The 22,752-nt window shown below is 38.9% G+C and overlaps 1 protein-coding gene and 1 long non-coding RNA gene across 2 annotated transcripts in view; both read right to left on the bottom strand.

Annotated features, from left to right (window-relative positions):
* The window catches only part of LOC104861109, a 30,036-nt gene extending 22,133 nt beyond the window's left edge, over positions 1 to 7,903 (bottom strand). The window contains exons 1-2 of the long non-coding RNA XR_779908.1: positions 7,823 to 7,903; positions 7,421 to 7,531 (exon numbers count right to left, since the gene is read on the bottom strand). This is a non-coding gene — a long non-coding RNA (uncharacterized LOC104861109). The remainder of the gene's footprint in view (positions 1 to 7,420; positions 7,532 to 7,822) is intronic.
* Positions 7,904 to 11,583: 3,680 nt separating this feature from the next.
* CUNH8orf89 (chromosome unknown C8orf89 homolog) overlaps positions 11,584 to 22,752 on the bottom strand; it is a 12,586-nt gene continuing 1,417 nt past the window's right edge. Inside the window, exons 2-4 of the mRNA XM_010622431.1 lie at positions 20,456 to 20,609; positions 15,959 to 16,014; positions 11,584 to 11,723 (exon numbers count right to left, since the gene is read on the bottom strand). Coding sequence (XP_010620733.1) covers positions 11,584 to 11,723; positions 15,959 to 16,014; positions 20,456 to 20,609 — 350 coding nt within the window. The remainder of the gene's footprint in view (positions 11,724 to 15,958; positions 16,015 to 20,455; positions 20,610 to 22,752) is intronic.

The raw sequence follows: 22,752 nt of genomic DNA, 5'->3' as shown, positions 1-22,752 counted from the left end.
TATATATATATATATATATATATATACACACACACACACACACACACACACACACATACATGAAGAGAGGGGGGAGAAAGCAAAATAGAAAATGAGGAAGTACAGAGATCTTTTTCAAACAGAAGAGGGAACAAAAATGGAGGGGGAAAGGGAGGGAAAGGTGACCAAAAAAAAGGGTTGAAGGGGAGAAAATGATAAAAATAGCGTTTTTGCAAATGGGAAGGGGACCAAGAGTAAAAAGGAAAAGGGATGAAGGGAAGGCCAAGGGATGAAAAAAAATTAAGATGTATTATGTGCATGTACCAACTCCCTATGACAATTACAATCATGTACTGTAAACATGTATAATAATAACAATAAATTTAAAACCAATTAAAATGTATTCATGTTAAATGAATTTAGCTTGCTATGAGCCAAAGGGGTCTTTTCTTCTCTCTTCTTTACTGCTGTCATCAAAACAACACTCTATAAGCCTAGACTTTAAATCTGCCGGCTACACCAGAAGGAATCAGTTTTAGGATAAGGACCCTAAGATATTATTTCACCAAGGTCTAGTTTTTGGAAGGTAGACTTTTTGTCTCTTTTTATGCACACATTATCTCAGATTATATTCAAGTTTGTACAGTTTTAGAAAAATTAAATACTAATGTCTCTTTAGTTTTGGATTAAAAAAAAATCAAACACTCTCAGTGAATCAGAAAGCACTCCTCTCTTCACATACCCACTTTGTGTACATATGCAGTTATATTCCAAGAACTGTAAATTGTGTCAATGACAGGGAACGCATTCATTTTCTGTGTTTAACTTAATGCTCTGGTGGGATCACCAGGTACCGATGGCAACTTCTAGACTTCTTTAAACAGAAGCATCAATCAGTACACAGACTGTAAGCATTTTGAAAATGCTATACATTAAGAAGCAAGAACTGCTGGAGGAATCACAAATATTTATTCTAAAGCAAGTCTTAGCTCACTTTTGCTCTGACTTGGGGCTTCTGCTGACATCAGTCATTGATTCAATACCCCAAGCCCATTCAAAGAGCAGCCAGCTCTTCATAATTCCAGTAGCAGTCCCCTTCTTTGCAAATGCAGAAAAATTCAAATAGAAAAACCAGAGAAGTGTTAGGCACTTGAGATTCTACAGCTGGTTATGAGTCTTCAACAAACTAAGGGAAGTTTATAAAGGTTCACCATGACAGTGTGGTGTGGCATGCTTTCGCTCAGAAACTGTGACAATAAGGGATCCATGCACTTGACCTGGGAACTGTCTTCAGCTGTAAAATCACTCACACTACATTACTCCATAGGTAACTATGTACAGCTTTCAAGGCTCAAGTGAAATCATGCGAGTGCCATTTTTTTGAATATGTCCTCTCCAAAACCCAGGTGCTGCCAATGGACAGTAGTCAGAGGTGATGAACCCATCAGGGTGCCTCCCCTGCCAGTGGGATTAGGTGTCCTTGAGAGAGCAGGTCCCTTCACCTCTCCACCATTCCCCCTGTAAGAATGCATGAGTCTCCCTCTGGAATATGTATGCAGTGTTTGGGCATTCTCTTGGAAGTGGAGACCAGGCCCTCACCAGGTGCCAGACCTACCAGCACTTTGATATTGGACTCCTTAGCCTCCAGCACTGTGAGAAATAAATTTCTACTGCTTATAAATAAACCAGTAGCAAGTATCTTACTATAGCAGCTAAAATGTGAGTGAAAGTGTTTCCAAATCCATAAATCCACAGACGCCAGGTACTAAAATCTTAAACTATTACTTAAAGGTCCAAAGTATTTCAGAAAAGCAAGAATTTCCCTCCCTGAAACTTGAAGCCTTCAGTAGGGCACTGAAGGAGGAAATCATGAAAATCAATTTTGTAATTACAGCCTTAATCTAGTGCCCAGCACAAGTAGCCCATCAACTAAATGTAACAAGATGAGTGGATCTGAATAGGGCAAGCAGGAACCTGCCAGGAGCCAGGAACACAGAAGAGCACTTTTTGAACAAGAGCACTCTTTCATCCAAACAAGACTGTACCATGATGCAGAGGCTTGCACGGGGATTCAGGCAAGTCCAATTTCAAACCCTAGCTCTGCAACCTACTGGCTGAAGGAGCTTGAGTAAGTTACTAAATTGCAAGTTGTTTGTCTATAAGATGGGAAAATAATACCTTCACTTTACCAATTGTCGTGCGGATTAGAAATCATGCATGTAAAGCATTAGTTTTAGATTCTAGAGCTGCCAAAGCAAATAAACACAAATTGGGTGACTTAAAACAGCAGGGACTTAACTCTTGCAGTTCCAGAGGCCAGCAGCTGAAATGAAGGCCCACCCTCTCTCCACAGGCAATCAGGGAGTCACTCCCTGCTTCTCCCAGCTTCCAGTGGTTCCAGGGATTGTCTGTTTTGCAACTACATAGCTTCAATCTCTGCTTCTTCGTTCACCTGGTCTCTTCTGTGTCCCTTTATGTTTTACAAAAACTCATGGCTGGATTTAGGGCCCACCTACAATATCCACGATGCTCTTATCTCAGGATCCTAATTTAATGGCATCTGCAAAAATCGTTTTTCCAAGTAAGGTCACACTCACAGGTCTTAGGGATTAAGACACAAACGTACCTCTTGAGAAACCAACCTCAAACCATGACCAGAAATAATATGAATCTGGTATAGATTTGAGTAATAATAATAATTGTTATTATCATGGAAGAAGTACAAGACTCTTCATCTCCCTCTTCTTCCTTCCTGGCATCATCCATGGTGGGCAGCAGGCTTCATTTGAATAATACATCAGAGCAATGCCATGTGAGTGACCACATTTACCAAGACCAGGTATATTTGTGCTGCAGGTGCTCCACCATAAAAATGTAAAAGAGGACCGGGGATTTAGCTCTGTGGTGCTGCTGCCTGCCTGGCAAGTGCTAAGACCTGAGTTCGATCCCCAGTACCAAAAAAATTTAAAAAATAAAAATGTAAAAGATCAAGCCTAAGAAGGAGGACTACTTGCAGCTACCACATTCTCATCTTTTGGGGAAAAATAATCTCCAGGGCTTTGACTTTCAAGACAAGGCTGGAGAGCAGAGAGGTTAGAGGGATAAAACAATTCAAGGGGCCAGGGTTTGTATCAAACAGCTTTCTATCACTGTGACAAAATACCACAGAAAGTCAATTTTAAATGAGGAAGGCTTTGGGCTGGGTATTTAGCTCAGTGGTGACACCTCCTGTCTCGCAAGGGCAAGGACCTGAGTTCAATCCCCGGTACCATTAAAAAAAAAGAGGAAGGGTTTATTTTGGCTCACAGTTTTAAGAGTTTTAGTCCATGGCCACTTGGATGCATTGCTTTTGAGCCTGTGGTGAGGCTGAACACTGGTGGAAAGCATGTGGTGGAGCAAAGCAGCTCATATCACAGTGGGCAGCAAGGAGAGCCAGAAAGACAGAGAGAGACAGAGAGACAGGCTGGACATAAGATGTGCCTTTCCAGGTTATACCCTCAGTGAGCTACTTTCTCAACCAGACCCCAACTCGTAATTTTGACCACCTCTCAATAGTGCTGAACCCATGAATGGATTAGCCCTTTGATGAGATCACAGCCTTCACGATAAATCACTTTCCCCAAGCCCACCTCTCAACATAGCAGCATTGGGGACCAAGCCTCCAACACATGAGCCTGTGGGAGATATTGCATATCCAAGCCATAACAGCTACCACTTCCCTCAGTAACAGGGGTGTAGCTCACTGGCAGAGTGCTTGCCTAGTGTGCTCGAGGCTCTGGGTTCAGCGTCCAGTATCAAAAAACAAAAGGAGGACACCTGGAAGACAGGACTCCTGAATACCTAATTAAGCCTGACTGTATGGGAAAAATATGGGAGTCACCCATCATTTGAATTTCGTGTGTGTTGGTTATTAGACACTGCAATGGATTTTTCTCATGATGGATTATGATGACAGGCCCTCTATGCAGTGGTTTTCTCCATTCACTCCACCTTCCTCACTTTAAAGATTTGCTTTTTCCCCCATTCCTTCTCCTTGCCTCTCACAGATTGCTCATGCTGTGAGCATATTCAGTTTCACTTGCTCAAGGGCTGCGGGAAGGAAAATCTTGTGTCTTAGTCATTCTCCTCCTCACTGGAACAAAATACCTGCCACCTGCAACTTGAAGGAGGGGAGATTCAGTTTGGCTCCTGGTTACAATTCATGGTCAGCTGTCTCCAAGGCAGAAAATAGCATGGCAGAGGGACATGGTGGAGAAAATGCTGCTTTTGTTTTGGTGGCCAGGAAGCAGAGAGGGTAAGAACTGGGAAGAAGATACATCCCTCCAGGTCACTCCTCCCGGGATCCTCCTCTTCTGACCAGACCCCACTCCTAATAGCAAGTCAACGATAACATCCCCACAATTCAATCACTTTCCAAAAACCCCACCTGTGGGTGCTTGAGGCTTTTAGGGAACATCTAGATATAAATCACGTCTTCCTTCTTATCTCTATCAGCAGAAATCAAAACAAAAACAGCAGACCTGCTGGGGATACAGGCAAAGTCAAATGGCTTCTGGATTCTGTAAGGAGTTTGTTGATTTCTTGGTTTCTTGGCCTTTCTTTCCTCCTCTGCCATGCCTCCTTTCCCTATGGTCCCTCCAGTCTTCCCATCGGAGGATATTTGTCCCCGAGGTTTACCTCCAATTCTCCTATCAGGGACCTATCTCAAACTCAGTCCTCTGCTAACTTCAGGTCATCCTCAGTCTTTGTCAGTAGAAAAGCCTGAAAAGTAGAGCACAGAAGCATTTCATGCTACCCTAAGGACTTACTTGGCCTCTGATTCTTTTTTTTTTTTTCTTCAGGAACTCAGGACCTTGTACTTACAAGGCAGGTGGGGTGCCACTGAGCTAAATCCCTGGCCCTCGGCCTCCGATTCTAATCCCTGGACGCTTTAATTTATGATCTTTGTCGATTATTCTCTAGCTTTTTGCCCCAACCTGTTGTCTACTCATTCAGCTCTGCACCCCCCAAAAGCTGCTTCCTCTGGAATTTATTATCTAGGCTTCATTATTAACTGAGTTAGGCTGGTAGGAGACACTGGCATGAGATAGAAAGGAGGTTAGAAATAATAGTTGAGGACTTATCTGCTCCCCTTGGTGTACCACCTGTAGCAGCCCTCTAGCATCCACCCCTAGCATCTCTCTGCAGCACCATTCCCATGGGGATTAGTTAAACCTAAAGATGGATCAAATATAGATTTATAATACATAAATTTTTATTCAATATAAGCAATATCCTCAGTTTTATGCTTCTTTTTCTTATAATGGAATAAAAATTAATTTGGATAACCTAGAATCAAGCACATTAGTAAAAGTTTTCATCTGCACAAAGGGCAAAGAAAGTTGCTCACCCGAAATTATTAATGAGCAATGATGAGATTTTAGGTGCTTTTCAGACCTTGTTTTTTATACTTTTCCAATGTTGCTGAAATTCCTGAAAAATGCTTATTATTTTCCAAAAATACTACTTTTCTAATTAAGAACAGTTCTGGCCAACGGATATAGCTTCATGGTACAGCATTTGCCTACCTTGGGTTCAATCTCCAGCACCGAAAGAAAAACAACTTTCTACAGGGTGGCTGAGAACAGGAGGATTGCCTGGAGTTGGAGGCTACATGGTGTGAACTATGTAGTGAGTTAAAGGCCAGCCTGAACTACATAGTGCGACCCTGTCTCAGAAACCAAATAAATTAATAAAGACAGAGAGAGAGAGATTCCATCTCAAGGCTGAAAAGGTGATTATTGTCAGTATATCTCATTAATTTAAAAAATTCCTTAAATATTCCACTCCTTTGTTGACTGGCTTGAGTAAAATTCTTTCTAGGGTAAATGTAGTGGGAGGCAGACATAATCGTCCATGTAAACCAGCTTTCCACTCCACTAGTATAAATGCTATGTGTGTTAACGTAATAACTGCAAAACTCAACTTAGTATTGGACCAGGGATTTAGCTCAGTGGTTCTGCCACCTGCCTTGAAAGTGCAAGGTCCCGAGTTCAATCCCCAGTACCAAGAAAAAGCAGACAAAACTCAACTCAGTATTAAGAGATATGTCTGTGGCAGTACTATCATGCCCTAAATTATAGTTAGTTATACCCTGGTTATATTTGTCAACTAAATTTAGGGTTTTTAAGAATACATTCCAAGCCAGGTGTGGTCGCACACACCTGTAATACTACTTGGAGGCTGAGACAGGAAGATTGCTGTGGGTCTGAGGCCAGCCTGGACTACATAGTGAGTTCAAGACCCTGAACTACACAATGAGACTCTGTCTCAAAAAACAAAAAGGACTCACTCCATGTGGTTTATGTAGATGAACTTTGAATCCTAGTAGGTTAGAATCCGGGCTCTCCCACTTTCTAGCTAGAGACCTAGTGTAAAATAAAGACCATCAGTTTACTTCATTTATGAAAGAGGAATAATATCATCCTACCTATATTTTAGGATTTTAAGACAGTTAATATACAATAGTAAATGATTACAGTACACAATAGGAATTTGACAAATGAAATCTACCTGATAAAGTGTTTAGAAGTGTTTACCCAAAAGAGTTCACCAAACTTTTCTCCTGCATCTTATTATTTAAATCATTGAATATCCTTGGATGAATAATCAGAAGACAGAAAAAGTAAAAGTAATATCTAAATCACTCTTGAACAAAATCATATGTAAGGGCCAGGGATTTAGTTCAGTGGCACCTCACATGCCTCACAAGCTCAAGGTCCTGAGTTTTGATCCCTGGTACCAAAAAAAGAAAAAGAATAAGAAAAAATTCATGTAAGAGCTGGGCATGGTGGCACACACCTGTAATCCCAGCACTCTCAAGTTTGAGGCAGGAGGATTGCCTTGAGTTCAAGGCCAGACTGGGCTACATAATGAGTTTAAGCCCAGGCTGAACTACAGAGTGAGACCCTGTCTCAAAAAAAAAAAAAATCCAATATGAAATAGGAAGAAAAAGGCTAAAGATGTAGTGGAAGTGGGAAGGGTAGGGGAAAGGAAATAAGGGGAAAGAAAAATATGAGAAAATGAAAAAAATGGAAACAAAGTCTTAGGGTGGAGGGGGTGGAGGACAGAGGGGTATGGGGAAAAAATGAGAACCAAGACCTGCCATGTAAAGGTACAATATCCCAATGGTGAATGTAACTGTACTGTATACCTAAAAAGTACCAATACACATAATGAAAAAAAACTCATGCCAGGGATTTAGCTAAATGGCACTGTTACTGTCTTGCAAGCACAAGGTCCTAAGTTTGATTCCCAGTACCCCCCAAAAAAATTGCATATGTAAGCAAAAATATAACCATTTAAATTTATTTAGTTACCCCTTACATACTGTGTATATATTATATTTGTGTAAATGAATATAAGGCATGCATGAACATATAAAATGCTCATTTGCTTTTACCTGTGATGGTTTCTTTTTTCTTCTATTTTTGTCTTCTTTCTATTCCCTCCCATTCTGTATGGATTTGGGCTAACTTCTCTCTCTACTTTTTCATCAGGAGAACAATCTTTGCTATGCAAATGTTTCACAAGACTAGCTTTAGTATCTTCTCAGAATACACTGTTTGACATCCTCTGTGTGGATGTCCAGATCACATTGAACTGGATATGCCCAAAGTTACATTTCTCCCAAACCAGCACCCCTACTTCTGAGATTCTCATTGCTAAGACCTCAAACCCAAGCTCGTTTTGATCCTTCCTTTTCTGACATCCTGTATTCACACAGCTCATCTTCAGGCCTCTACCCTGATAGTCTAATCATCCAGTCCCTCCTTCCCATTCCCCCCAACTCACAGATTCTTACCCTGATTTCCATGAAAACCTAAGTGGTTTCCCAACCTCCAGTCTCCTCTCACTACAATCTAGTCAGCTTAATATACTTGGAGGAATCTTCCTAAATTAAAAAGCAATAATTTACTTTCAGTCTCAAAATCTCCCATTGCAAAACAGATTAAATATAAACTTATGCTGGCCGTCTGGGGCTCTCTACCACATAACATCAAGTTATTGTTTAAGCCTAGTTGGCCTCTCTATGCCTTTGTCCCCAGGGTTGTAAAGAATGGTTCCCCAAAGCCAGATTTAGCTTGCACATATAATTTTCTTTGATTTACACAGTGGCTTTATAAATTTTGAATGAGTTGCTTACTTAAAATTAATTGCTAATATCTATATATTGGAAGGTTTCAAAAAAACTCAGATTCTCATTTTTTTATGAAAAGTTGCAATATCTGGCAACATTAGACTCACATGGCAAAGAGAGCTGAAGCTAGGCAGCCAAGGCTCTTTCGAATGCAACAACATGTCCCAATTTACCACAGCCTTCACCTGATTGAGTCACACAATCTGGTGCTGGCTTAGTCCCTGTTGTAGTCAGGGTTTGCAAGGGAATAGATTTGATACAGGACACATAATTTACAGGATTATTTTATAATATTCACCCAAAAAGTTAAATGCAGAGGAGTGCAAGAGATCTGTCCATACTCTATAGAAACCTGAAGAATCCAGTCAAGGGCCTGGATCCCACAGCAATGTCCAGCACAAGTCCAGCTAAAGGCATAGATTCTAAGGCAGAATCCTTCGTAAGTCCAGCCAGAAGCCTAGACACCACCCCCACAAGGCAATGTCTCATGCAAAACCACGTCAAGGCTCTGCATCGGCAAAGCCCAAAGGACAGGGGTGGAAGCTAGAAAGTCTGTGCCAATGAGTAAAGGATTTGCACCACCAAAGTGAGAGTTCTGAACTGGAACCAGGAAGTGACACACAAGGTGAAGACCCGAGCTTCTCTGACAATGAGAACAGCCCAGTTCGTATCAGGAAAGCCAGCCGCAGCAAGCTTCTCCAAGAAAATCAGCAGTATACAATTTTCCCTCCAGTTCTCTTTCTGTGCCATTGGCAGTGATTCTCAGATGGCCCATCCATGCCCAGAACCACACCAACTCAGCTCAGCTAGGCACTCCGTGTTGGCGGTTAATCCACTATGGTCTCTGCCAGCGTGTGAATTAGTTTTTGTTGGGGTTTTTTTTTTTTTTCATCAAATTGACGATTTAATCTTTTTTTCTAAGTTTATATTCTAACTTCACCTACAGTAATAGCTCAACAATCATAACTCATAGAAATAACAGCAAAGATTAATTCATTACTTTTATAGATTGAGGAAATGGTCTTAAAATCTGTTTGGATAATGATTAGCTCCATCTTATTAAACTAGAAAATATTCATTTTTCCCTTCTTTCTTGTCCTTTTCTCTGCTTTGTCCCTCCATTCTTTCTTTTTTTTTATTCATAAATTTTATTTTATCTCACTGCCGCCCTCAAGCCCACTCCCCTCCCTATGTACAAGAGCTTTGTTTCCGTTTTATCCTCCTATTTTCACTTTTTTCTTGTCCTTTCCTTCCTTTCCCCCTCCCTCCTCCCTTGTTCCCCTTCCCATTTGAACACTTTCTTCCCATTTCCCAGCATCCATTATACATCTCAGTCCTTATTTCCACATTCAGTTTCTCACACCAGAGAAACAATGCGATATTTAAACGTGGGTCTGATTTATTTCACTTAAGAGTATGGTTTCAAGGACCATCCATTTAGCTATGAATGTCTCCACCCCATCCTTCTTTATGGCAGAGTAGAGCTCCTTCCTATTAAACACACACACACACACACACACACACACATCACACATATCTTCTTTATCCACTCGTCATTTGTGCTGTTTCCAAGATTTAACTATTACAAACTGTGCTGCTATAAACATGGGTGTGCGTATATCACTGTGGTATGATGTTTTTAATTCTTTTGAGAAGATACCAAGAAAAGGTATAAGCTGGGTCAAATGGGACCTCTAACCCTAGTTCTTTGAGGTATCTCCACAATGATTTCCACAGTGCTTGTACCAGTCTACACTCCCACCAATAGTACAGAAGTGTTCCCTTTACTCCACAGCCCCTCCAGCATTTGCTATTGGTTAATTCTTGATAGCAGACATTCTTTCTGGAATGACATGGAATCTCAGCATTGTTTTAATTCAGAATGTGAATTTGTGAGTTCAGAATGCTCTATACTACCTAGTGTTCCTTCCAAGTGCATAATTCCCAAATGCAAATTACACCTTTGCTTGCATTGTTCCACCTTTCTAGAAATACCCTCCCTTTCCATCTTTCCTGTTTTTAATGCCCATTCAAACACCATGTTTTCCATCCTCTGGGATCTCTCCTGTCCACACAGTGGAGAGGCCCTGAGGTAGCAGGAGAGTCCAGGGTGGGTAGCAACCTCATTTGCCAGCTTCTGAAGTTCTATAGTGAGAGGCCCATTGTTGCCACATATCTGAGACAGGATCTCCCCTCTTGGTTTTATCAGCAAACTAAACAAATATTATTTTCATATGGCTGAGTAGTTATATCACAACTGTTTCCAAACTCAATCAAGAAAAAAGACCTTCTAATCCCAACAATAAAGACTTACTCTCCCCTGAATCTTTTGTAGCAACCAGCAAAATTCATTGCACAGAAGACTAGAAGATACAAAAACAATAGGCAGTTAGGGCAAGACCCTGAGTAACGTGAGATAAGCCCTGGGAAGATGGGGTACAGTGGGAGTCTGCCCTCCCGTCAGGGGCCTAGCTAAAAAAAGCCAACTACACTGTTTCATTGTTTCATACTCACCCCAAAGGCCACATATAAACTCCTGGACTTAGGCTCTCCATGGCCTCTTCTCTTGGAGCCCTTCTCAGCTAGAGAGCATGTTTCTTTGTTCTCTCTAATAAACTACACCCAGTGTGTTCCCCACTGCTGTGTCTGTCAACTTCATTCTTCATCATCCTCAGGACAAGAGCCCAGAGGTAGAAGAAAATCGGGAACCCTCAGCAAAAGACCTCAGAAGTAGGAGAAAATTGATAACACACAGACAGGTGCTCAAATATATTTATCAAAATAAATAGAAAGACGTAAACCAGAGATGATGGTACACACCTGTAATCCCAGCATTCTAGGAGGCTGAAGAAGAATAGCAAGTTCAGGTCTAGCCTGGACCCCTAGTGACTTAGCAAGATCTTGCCTCAAAATAAAAATAAATAAATAAAAAGGCTGGGTTTGTACCTAACACAAAGGCCCTGGGTTCAATCTCCAGAATTGCAAAAATAATAAATAAAAAATAGTGCATAAGCCGGGTGTGGTGGCTCACACCTGTAATTCCAGCACTCGGGAGGCTGAGGCAGGAGGATCGCTGTGAGTTCAAGACTAGCCTGTGCTACATAGCGAGTTCCAGGTCAGTCTCAACTACATAGTGAGACCCTGTCTCAAAAAACAAAAAACAAACAAACAAAAAAAGTACATAAAATTCATGGAATATAGTTTCTCGTATGCTTATGTTCCCATAATTTAACTATATCTTTACAGTATTAAAAAATAAGTTATTCATATGTAATATAAAATATTTATTTGTTATTTGCATTTCCATTTTATGTAAATCACTGCATATCATATCACATATTTTTAAAAAGAAAAGGAAAAAAGCAAATATGAACCTTAAGAGCAAATGTAGAAAGAATTACATTGAATGACATTTATCAGCAGTCTCATAGCTCTTGTTTTTTGCCTTTTTTTGATTTTTTGGTCGTTTCCTGCCGAATCGTATCATACTCCAATATGGCCATCCTGGAAAGTCTCTGTAAGAACTCAGATGGTGCTCCAGTGAGAGGGTCACTGAAGCCAGAATCTAGAGGAGAAAATCGGCTACTAAAATTAAATTAAGCACACATGAATAAGTCTACAAAATACAATGAGTGAAATATTTATTCAACAAATGACTATATAACACCACTAGATCTTTATATATCTACTTTGAAAAAGACATACCAATGCCTACTTTCTAAAATGCCTACTGTGACTATGATAGCAAGTCACTTCGAAAGATGTTTAATAAAGCTGTGGTGCATGCCTATATTTCCAGCTACTTGGGAGGCTGAGGCAGGAGGATCACAAGTTTAAGGTCAGCCTGCACAACCTAGCACCTCAGGGAAAAAAAAAAAGAGAGGGGTAGATGGGAATGTAGCTTAGTACAAGGCCTCAGGTTCAATCCCTAGTACCACCACCGTCACCACCAAAACAAACAAATAAAAAATTATAATATGATCATCTCAATCAAGGAAAACCATTTGACAAAAATTAAACTCTCACTTTGGAAGAAAAAAAGTAAAGGGAACTTCTTTCACTTACTAAAGGATAGCTACTCAAAACCTACAGTAAGCATCATTTTTAAATAAACTTTTTTATCTCATTCCCATCATCAAGCCCCCCCTCCCTATGTACAAGAGCTTTGTTTCCATTTTATCCTTCTATTTCACTTTTTTCTTGTCCTTTCCTTCCTTTCTCCCTCTCTCCTCCCTTGTTCTCCTTGCCATTTGAACATTTTCTTTCCATTTCCCAACATCCATTATGCATCTCAGTCCTTATTTCCACATTCAGTTTCTCACACCAGAGAATGCAATATTTAAACATGTGTGTCTGATTTATTTCACTTAAGAGTATGGTCTCAAGGTCCATCAATTTAGCTATGAATATCTGAAGCTCATCTTTCTTTATGACAGAGTAGAGCTCCATTGTATTAAAAAAAACACATCTTCTTTATCCATTTATGAATTTATGGGCATTTGTGCTGTTTCCAAGATTTAGCTATTACAAACTGTGCTGCTATAAACATGGGTGTGCATATATAGCTGTGGTATGATGCTTTTCATTCTTTTGAGAAGATACCAAGAAGAGGTATAGCTGAGTCAAGTGGGACCTCTAGTTTTATTTCTTTGAGAAATCTCCACATTGGTTTCCAGAATGGCCGAGCCAGTCTACACTCCCACCAACAATGGAGCAGGGTTCCTTTCTCCCCACAGCCCCTCAGCATTTGTTATTGGTTGATTTCTTGATAGCAGCCATTCTTTCTGGAGTGAGATGAAATCTCAGCATTGTTTTGATTTGCATCTCTCGAATGACCTCTTACTTAGCAGATATTAAAGGCATTCCCTTTTAAAATCAGAAACAAGCCAAAGATGTCTATTACTCTCTATGCATTCCTTTTGAAAATCAGAAACAAGCCAAATATGTCTATTATTCATTTCTACTTTAGATTTCATTTGTGGTCCTAGCCAGCTTGGAAAGAAAACTACACCCCCAAACTTTCTCCCTCCACTTAGAAAAGCGCTATCTTCTCATGAAAGCAAAGTCCTCATGACAATCTATCCCAAAAGGCCTCAGTCTTATCCCATTGGGTATTAGATTCCAACATAAGAGTGTTGGAGGGGCACATGTACCCAAATTGCAGCAGTACCCATCCTGAAAAAGCCAAAGAGTTGGCTTCCTGGAAAACAGACAGCTATGTTCATTTGGGGTAAGATGCAAAACAATGTCTTTTGTTCTAATTAGCATTTACATTTTTATTTTATACTGCTTGTTGTTTACAGGAGTTATATATGGTATTTGGAAATCCAGAGAAAGGAAATATCCAAGGAAAATTTCATGAACATTTAACTTTATGAACTCACATATACTGAACTTACAAAGTTACTATCAAGTCAATGTGACTGCTACTAAGATTGTCAGTAGAGGCTTTACTCAGTAATTTCAATTTTTATTTATTTGAAAGAACGAATGTGCTGAAAGAAGACAACTATAATTACAATAAAAAGGAAGAACAAATAAGGCTTTGAAAGTCTTAAGGTTTTTTTAAAAAAAGGAGAAAAGGTTATTATGCCGGGGATTTAGCTCAGTGGTTCCACCGCCTGCCTCGCAAGCACAAGGACCCGAGTTCTACCCCCAGTACCAAAAAAAAAACAAAGTCTTAAAATTTTAGGGAAATAATTGATACATATAAATAAAATCATTTGATAGCCTGAAGGACAAATACCAAATAACATATTGTAAGGACCAAGTTTTCAAGTCAAGGTGGGCTCCCTCTGTACCCCTTGCCCAGAACAGAGCTGCAAAAATTCCATTCTGTATAATTCCATTCTGTATGACAGTCTCCCTGTGTTTCTGTTCCTCTTTTTAGGGCAGCTCTCTGTCTTAGGCTACCTCCACCCTGTGTTTCTGTTCCACTTTTTATTATCTAAAAATGAATCTCTCCTGCTTATCCCTGCTTAGGATAATCAATAGGAACCGATCTTGGCATTAGTCAGTTTAAGATAATCACATGTTCTGTCAGAACGTTGGTACTAGTAATTTTCTATAAGTGCCCTCCCAGTACCCCTCAAATATCCAAGAATAAGCAAAAGATAAAAATAGCATCTATAAAAAGGGAGAGCTTCCCCAACCCTATATAATCCTGCTTCAAAGATAGGTCTGGACTTTCAGTCTGAAGCCGCTGTGACCGTGACACCCAAGGGTCCAGGCTTGAGCTTGCAATAAACTCCTCTTGCAATTGCATTGGACCTGACTCCTTGGTGGTCTTTGGGGACTTCGCGACTTGGGCACAACAATATAATGTTACAGGTGTCATGCTTAGACCACTGTTTCTCTGCTGTAAGAGACTGCTACCCTGTGAACTTCTGGCAGTATCTGGAGATATATTTTTATTTTCACTGCTGAAGGATGCTAGTGGCATCTAGTGGGTAAAGGCAATAGATGGTTCATTTTGGTCCAGTCTGGTCTGGTCTGGTCTGGTTTAGTTTGATTTGGTTTGGTTTGAGACAGGGTCCTGCTGTGTGGTTCAGCCTAGCCTTGAACTTGGTATGTAGCTGGCTTTGAATTTGATATGATTCACTTGCCTCAGCCTCCTAAGTGCTAGGGTTATAAGCATGCACCACCATGACAAACTCCATTTCTAAACATCCTACAATGCACAAGACAAACTCCACAACTAATAATCATCAGGTTCAAAATGTTAATACCATTACTGTTGAAAAGCCTTTGTCTAGAGAATAATGAATAAAAGACAAGAAGACATAACTGACAAAACAGAAAACTAGACCATGTAACTCAAGATCTTTACCATTAACTTTGGATAAAATAACTTGAGGAAACTACTAAGAATTTATTGTAGAACATAAATGCTAGACATGTATTTTGGCACATGTATTATGTTCCCTTGGTATAATAGCTCTATGAATCTGTAACACATAAGGGAGGAAATGAGACAGTTAAGTGTAGAGATCAGAACTGCTAGGAAGTTCTCTATCATTTTATACACATCATTAAAACTTGTAATAACCCAATTCAACAGATTTTTCATGTCTACTTTTGAAAAACAAAATTCTGATAAAATATTCCAGAAATGTGGAGGTAAGAATCCCTAATTTAAAAATTTCAAAGGACAGCTTTCTCTCCAAATATAGTAGTAATATATCATGGTGCTGTAAACTCCTTTACTAACCACAGAAATAAATCAATTTAAAGGTATCTTTTTAGGACCCAAAGTATTGAGATATATATATAGATATATATATATATATACATATATTTATATTGATATATAAATTTTTATAGTGAGGTTTGTTTGGTACACAGGATTCAGAAAAATCCATGTTAACAGATAAGGCTAGGATGAAAAGTTAGGGGAAGGTGATGAAAGTTCAAACCAGGCTAAGAAATTCATACATTAGTCTGATGGGAATGAGGAGGTACTATTTTTGAAGAAGGAAGTAATGTGATTGCTTAGAGGTCAAGGTTTTATGGTTTTGTCACTGTGTTGAAGGATTTAAAAGGTCAGAAAACTCACAACAATAATACCAGTCTGTAAGCTATTAATTGGCTGAAGTGAGATACAAAGGCCTATTCCAGAGTCTGGAGGTTACAAATGTATGTATGTAATGAATACAACACCACTGTTTATGGAATAAAGCCTTAGAGAAGTGTCAACAACAACAACAAAAATGAATAAAAAGAAAATAAGTTTAAAAATAAAATAAGCATGTGACACCCTAGCAACCCATATGGTGAGAAATAATGGATGAACCAGTTTACCTTTTGATTTCTTCTGAAGTGGTACCAGGGTACATGTCTTCTTAGTCTTCTTTATCCTGAGGAGTATATATTATTATAAAATCACTTGTATATGCATCTAGAATATATATTCACTTTCAAAGATACAAGAAGAGGCAAACAACAAATATACAGTGAAACACATTTGGTGGTTTTGATTTTTTATTTTTTAGTGCTGGGGTTCAAATCCAAGGCCTTGAACAGGCTAAACATAAACTCTACCCCTGAGCTACATCCCAGCACTAAACTAATTTATTAAAGGATGTCAAGTGGAAATTAGATAATGGATAAAGAAACTCTCCATTATAGCTAATCTGATCAAAAATCAATATCAACACACTCATCTTGGCTTTCCTAATAAATTTTACCATTGGATAAATGGGGATAAAACTCCTACAGGTTGTTTTGCTTTGTCTTGTCTGTCTTGTCTGTCTGTCTTGTCTTGTTTCTGGGTTTGTTTTTTTTTTGTTAGTTTTTTTTTTGTTTTGTTTTTTTGTTTATTGTTTTTTTGGTACTGGGGATCCAATTGCAAGGCAGGCATTGGAACCACTGAGCTAAATCCCTGGCCCATTGTCTTGTTTCTGTACACAGGACTGAACTCAGGGTCTTCCCACTGGGCTACATCTCCAGCTCTACCACCACCACCACCACCTCCTTTTTTGAGACAGGGTCTCACTTAATTGCCTAGGATGAGCTTGAATTCTGGATCCTCCTGCCCCAGCCTCCCCTCATGCTGGGATTATAAGCATGTGCCACCACTCACAGCTTCTACAAATCTTTATTATAACTTTTTGTGGTAGGGCTCAAGCAATGGTAAAAAGAAAGAATCGAGAGTAAGAGGTTATCTGGATGTGTCAGATACCAAGTGTTCCTTATTCATGCACTTTTAATCTATCAATCACTACAATCTAAAATTTATTGTAATTAATTTTTAAGGAAAGTTTTATTGGAGATAAGGAAGAGACAAGAAGAAAGAGAATAGCCCTTGGATTTCCAGGAAGGAACATTTATGGTGTGGCCCTATAACTAACTTTTGCTCCTACTGAAATAGACCTTGATATTAACAAGATTACTAGGAAAAACTCATTCTGATTGAATCTAGCATAAGAATTCCAGATTTTTTTATAGTCATGTTAAACTTTAAAAGTCAGCAGGAATTTTTAAATACTCTTGACCTCTGGGATTGCTATTATCAGTTATATTCCCAGAATGTAGTGTGAGATTCACTGCAAATTCCTGATCATCATTAAGAAATTTGAAGACATTAGACTTCTTTTTGAACTTTTTAAATCAAATATTCACATATGGAGGAAGAAAAACTAATTAAGGGGGTTATATACAAAACAAACAAACAAGAGTACTTCCCTCCTTTGCCAAGACTGGTCTTTCACAGGGCACTGTGCAATGTGCAGAGGGGAATAGAACACTTGTAGGCAACTTGATATGCTCACACTAGAATGGCTAAAATGAAGATATTTGTGTAAAGAAAGAACACTTGAATTTCTCAAACACATCATATACATTAGGTCACCTTGTCACCACTATTCCACTTTATCTACAAAGGATACTTGTCATAACATAAATAAAATTTATTTAAATTATCCTTCATTCAAGTCAGTGTAAAATGTTTAGAAATAATTTCCCATAAAAACAAATCACATGTAACTGTACTGTATACTTAGAATGTACCAATAAACTCATTGAAATTTTTTTAAAAAGAAAAAAAACAACAAATCACAAGGCTCAGGGATGTAGCTCAGTGGCACAGAGCCTGCCTGGCAAGCTTGAGGTCCTGAGTTCACTCCCTGGTTCCAAAAACAAACAAACAAACAAACAAACAAACAAAAAAGACAAAGCACAAATGTAAAACAAAAACAAAAAACTGAAATAGAGTAGATACAGCAAGAAGCAAAATGAAGCCTCAAAATTAAGAGGTAAAATGGATGCTATCAAGGGGTGCTTTCCAGGCTTCCAGCTCTGTCAAGATGAGCATGTGTTGAAGGGAGGTGACAAGACTGGTGTGCACTGAAACCAAGTCTATAGCCACAAGCAGCCCTCTACACTCATACCCCATCCACCCAAAGGACACCGTGGCCATGAACATGACAAGAGGGAGCTGAGTGTCAGGGACACTGGCATCTTGATAATGATGCAAACTGACTGTGCTCCGTAGGTTTTACATTCATGGTTCAAATGGTTCCTCTTCTTTCTACATCCTTGCTATTCTTCCTCTTTGTGGTGTGCGTGGGGGGTGGTTACTGGATATTGAATTCTGCGGCTCTCTGGGGGGACCCCGTCCAGCGGGGAATAGGAGGCGAGAGCCGCCTCTTATTCGTGGGTCATCAGAGGCCGATCCGATCTTGAATGTCTGTGAAGGAAATCTTTAAGAAGTTAGAGCACATGGCCCAAGTCTGATTTCTGATCAAAGGCTCTTTATTGGCTCAGCAAAACGATTATATACTGTTATCCCAGGGGGAAGGTTCAGCAAGCTTATTGGACAGTTCAAACAAATCTTCTACCAATCACATGAGTCACTCAAGCATTTAACCATAAAGGGACAAAGCATTTATCAGCATACAGCAATCAGTATTTTACCAAATGTGGGGAGGGGTAAGTGGGAAGGCGTACATCAACAATTAACCCTATGCAATCTTTAACTTAACAATCTCCAGGGGCAAGCGGGGCAAGGGGAAAACCAATTTTGATACCAAGATTCGTCCTTTTCCCGTTGCTTCTGCCTTTGTTCGAGGCTTTCCTCAACCCTTCTAATGCTATCATCCACCAGGCCCAGTTTATCTTTAAAAAAGCAACATTCTTAAAGAAGGGGGTTGGGGCCAATGGCAATGGGTTTGAACTGAGGTGGTTCTTTCAAAAGCCTGATGGAAAAGGTGAGACCCGGATCACGGCCGCTGATGTAAAGGCGAAGGCCCCACTCAACCTGAGGAGTCCAGTGGTATTGTTTGCCGGGCGTGGTGGTGCACGCCCATAATCCCATAAAACTAGTCTGGATTACAGTGAGTTTCAGGTCGACACCCGTAATCCCATAAACCCAGCCTGGATTACACAGTGAGCTTAGCCTGGATTACACAGAGAGCTCCAGGTCAATCTCATCTGCATAGCTGAGACCCTCATCTCAGAAAAGCCAAATAGAGTCATAGATTGTGTCAATGCCTCAATGGTAGAAGTTACTTTTCCAATGTCAAATGTCAGTGGGCTCCCACAGAATTCAATATACTCACACCAAGCTACATTTTCAACTCTTTACTTTTTATTTTTTGAGATAGGGTCTCACTAAGTCGATAAGTAGCCAAGGTTTGGCTCAAACTTTCAATTGTCCTGCCTCAGACTCCAAGAATGCTGGGATTATAGGAAAGCTCCAGCACACTTGGCTAAGAAATACAAAAGTCCACCAAAAAATGTGTAATATCAGAAAAAAAAAACTTGTATAAATATTTTATTTATTGAGATCATGAGATTAATACAAGTTACCTTTGGCTTCTACAATTACAAGAGGTGCTCAAAGTGGTGGCCATGAGCTTCCAGGCATTTATTAGTATGGCAAACTGCTAAAGTGTGCATACATTTTTGCAGGAGACTCTATATTCTAAGATTCAAAGCTTGAATGTTATGTATAATTGGATGACTAAAGTTCATTATCACAGGAAAATAATATGAAAATATAAATAAAGAAGGAAAGTTGCAACTTAAAATGGCATAAATGTTTCAATATTTAAGGTTAACAAAGAAAACAAGTACTAGACATTCTAAATTGTAACTTAGAATGCCATAAATACATCCAATTTTTAGGAAAGTGAACAAGTAGTAAGTATTCAATAACTAGCTGATAGATAAATAAACAAAAAAATAAATAAATAAATTGACAATGAACAGAATATGAGACTTTATTAACTATAGACAACTTACGATAGATCTATTTGGAGAAAGGTTTTCTTTTATTCTAGCCTGGTCTGATTTATAATAAGGAAGTGGGATTTTTTTCTAAATAGCAGTACCAAAATCAGAAAGACTTCTCTGGCTGAAAACTTCATTCCTGATAGTCAATATTGAGTTTTAATTAAGCCAGTATGTCATTCAGAATATTCCCTAGAACTACTTCAGTCATCTTAGAAATGAAACTCAAGAGTCTATACTCAGGGGACAGAAACCTGTTATACTGCAGAGAGTTAAAAATTTCAGTGCTAAATATTCCAGTGCTCTCACAGGCATAATCTAAGCAAGGGCAATTAAAACTTTTTAAAGGAAGTCTTTAACTCTTTTCTGGCAACATCACTTAAAAACAGAGAAAGGTGGCTACATGTCAATCTGAATAAAATGGCTAACAGATTTGAAAACTTAAATCTTCTATAGAAAAAATAATGGTAGGCAAGAAAGAATTAGATCATTGGGCAGAAAGATCTCTATAGTCATCATAATTACAACAAATGGATATCCAGCAAGAGTTGAATAGCAATGATCTACCTGATCGCAGGCATCTCCGTGTTAGCATGTGGTAGCTGTTTGTGAACCTCCATTGGAGTTGAACTTACATTCTTTTGGCAACTTGGTAATCTTGGTAAATGTGGCATTTTGACATGTTCTTTGGGCTCTTCTAGACCAAATGTTGTGGTGTATTCTAATTAAAAAATATTATCAAAATTTTCTTGGTCAAACGTATACTACTCCTTTTACTGTGTACTAAAGTGAATAATAACATGTAATGAAGCAGTCATTAAGTAAAGAAAATCAAGCAATTATAATTTATCTAGAGTTTTTTCCAGGAGATTATTTTTCAAGTTTTACCAAAGAGACTGTAGAGAGGAGTAGATCAAGTTGATTGATTACTAACCAGAATAAGGGAAAAAGGACAGCTTCCCAGATCTTCAACTGTCACTGTCTACTGCCTTCACTATTTTAATTCTAACTGTATCAGAATTAGCCCAGATATTAGCAACACATTTAAATAAAAAGCACCTTCAAGAGTCATAGAGGTAATTTAAAAAGAGTCATAGAGGTAAGGAGAGTGATTTTTATATTTTCTTTATTAATATCTGCTTATATGAAATTTTTTTAATTTAAAAAATAACTACTTGGAAAAAGTCTTGTATTATCTACTACTGTGACTCTTTCCATTTTCCTGCTTTTATGTACATAAGCAAGAGGTATAAATATATGATGATCCAAGCTAACAATGATAGACTGTCCTGGTTCACAACCATGGCGTGGTACAAAGGATGAGAGATTACAGAGTCATGTCCAAGAGGGACCTCTCAGCGTGAGAGAGTCTCAGGGAAAAAAAAAGCCCCAAGTTGAGGCTTTTGTGTTTTTTTTATGGTTAGAGCCAGGAAGTAAAGATAAAGGACAGAAGGACACCTCTGTAGGAATTCATGCAGGGGACAGGGTGGTCTGCCACATGACTGACCTTAGGGCCAATCTAAGTAATAAATCAAAGTACGGAGAGGAGGACAAGGGCCAGAGGATTCATTCTTTAAATCAGCGTGTTTTGGTGTTTGTTTATTTGTTTGTTTGGTACTGGGGATGAAACTTAGGACCTGATGCTTGTGAGGCAGGCACAGCAACACTGAGCTAAGTCCCCAGCCCAAGGCAGTGTGTTTTGATCTTGCTTGGGATTGTGGCCCTGTAAGCTATCTTGTCATCTTTAACCATGTGTTCAGGGAGATTGGGGCATAAGCCCCCACAAAGCCCCAAAAATCCCTTATGTCCACATATCCATTTCACATATACCTCTGGCCAATATCCCCACAAGAGATAAAAGAATTTTACCTAGGCATTAATTTTCTCTCCACCAAATGTTATACTAAATCTATAAATAGCAACTTCGAAGCATCTAGATTGCCTCTTCTACTGACCTCACATATCGATAGACCAAGAGATCGTCAAATTATTTTTAAAAATACAAAACAAAGGCATTAAATGGATAAAGTAGACTAAGATATTAAAGGTCTGTGTGTCAAACACAGAACATTGTTTTGGTAAGCTTCTCTAAATCTGGCAGAGCAGCATATACTTAGCAAGACTAAGTTATCACATTAAGTATTCAAAATGCTATTTTGCAACCTTTTTTTTTTTCCTCTTTTGGAAAAAAATATTTTCTCTTTCTCAGAAACATACATTCACTTTTTAACATTAGATTTGGAGAGCTGGAGCTTAAAACTAGTGTCTTCGGAGTATCTTTCATGGAACCTGATAAGATATCTATCTATATCTATCTATCTATCTATCTATCTATCTATCTATCTATCTATCTATATGTATATGCATAGCACACACTCAAAATAAGGAGGAACTGGGCACAATGGCACACATCTGAATCCCAGCACTCTGGGAGGCTGAAGCATGAGGATCCCAAGTCTGAGCCCCACCTTGGCAACTTTGAGACTTAGAGGAGACCCTGTCTTAAAAAGGGGAAGGGGTTTGGAAAGGTGGCTCATTACAAAGGCTTTGAGTTTAACACCAAGTACCACAAAAGCAAAACAAGGGATGAAACTGAAATAGTTTGAATTTTGCTATTTTGAAAAATTCTATTTCCATAGCAAACTTGAAGGCAGAATTCAAAATAAACAAAAAATACAATCACAACCTGAAAATAAAGGGGGACCCTGTCTTTACTAAGTAACTACAGGATATAGGATACTCTCCAGATTGTTTTTTTTTTTTCAGCTTTCAGTTTATTGGTACATTTTAGGGATACAGTACAGTTACATTCATTGTTGGGATCTTGTACCTCTACATGACAAGTCTTGATTCTCATTTTTTCC

The sequence above is a fragment of the Fukomys damarensis genome, unplaced genomic scaffold (assembly GCF_012274545.1).
Source record: "Fukomys damarensis isolate Sample0158 unplaced genomic scaffold, DMR_v1.0_HiC HiC_scaffold_5, whole genome shotgun sequence".
Classification (NCBI taxonomy): Eukaryota; Metazoa; Chordata; class Mammalia; order Rodentia; family Bathyergidae; genus Fukomys; species Fukomys damarensis.
The sequence above is the reverse complement of the archived record's forward strand: the minus strand, read 5'-3'. Positions and strand labels throughout refer to the sequence as shown.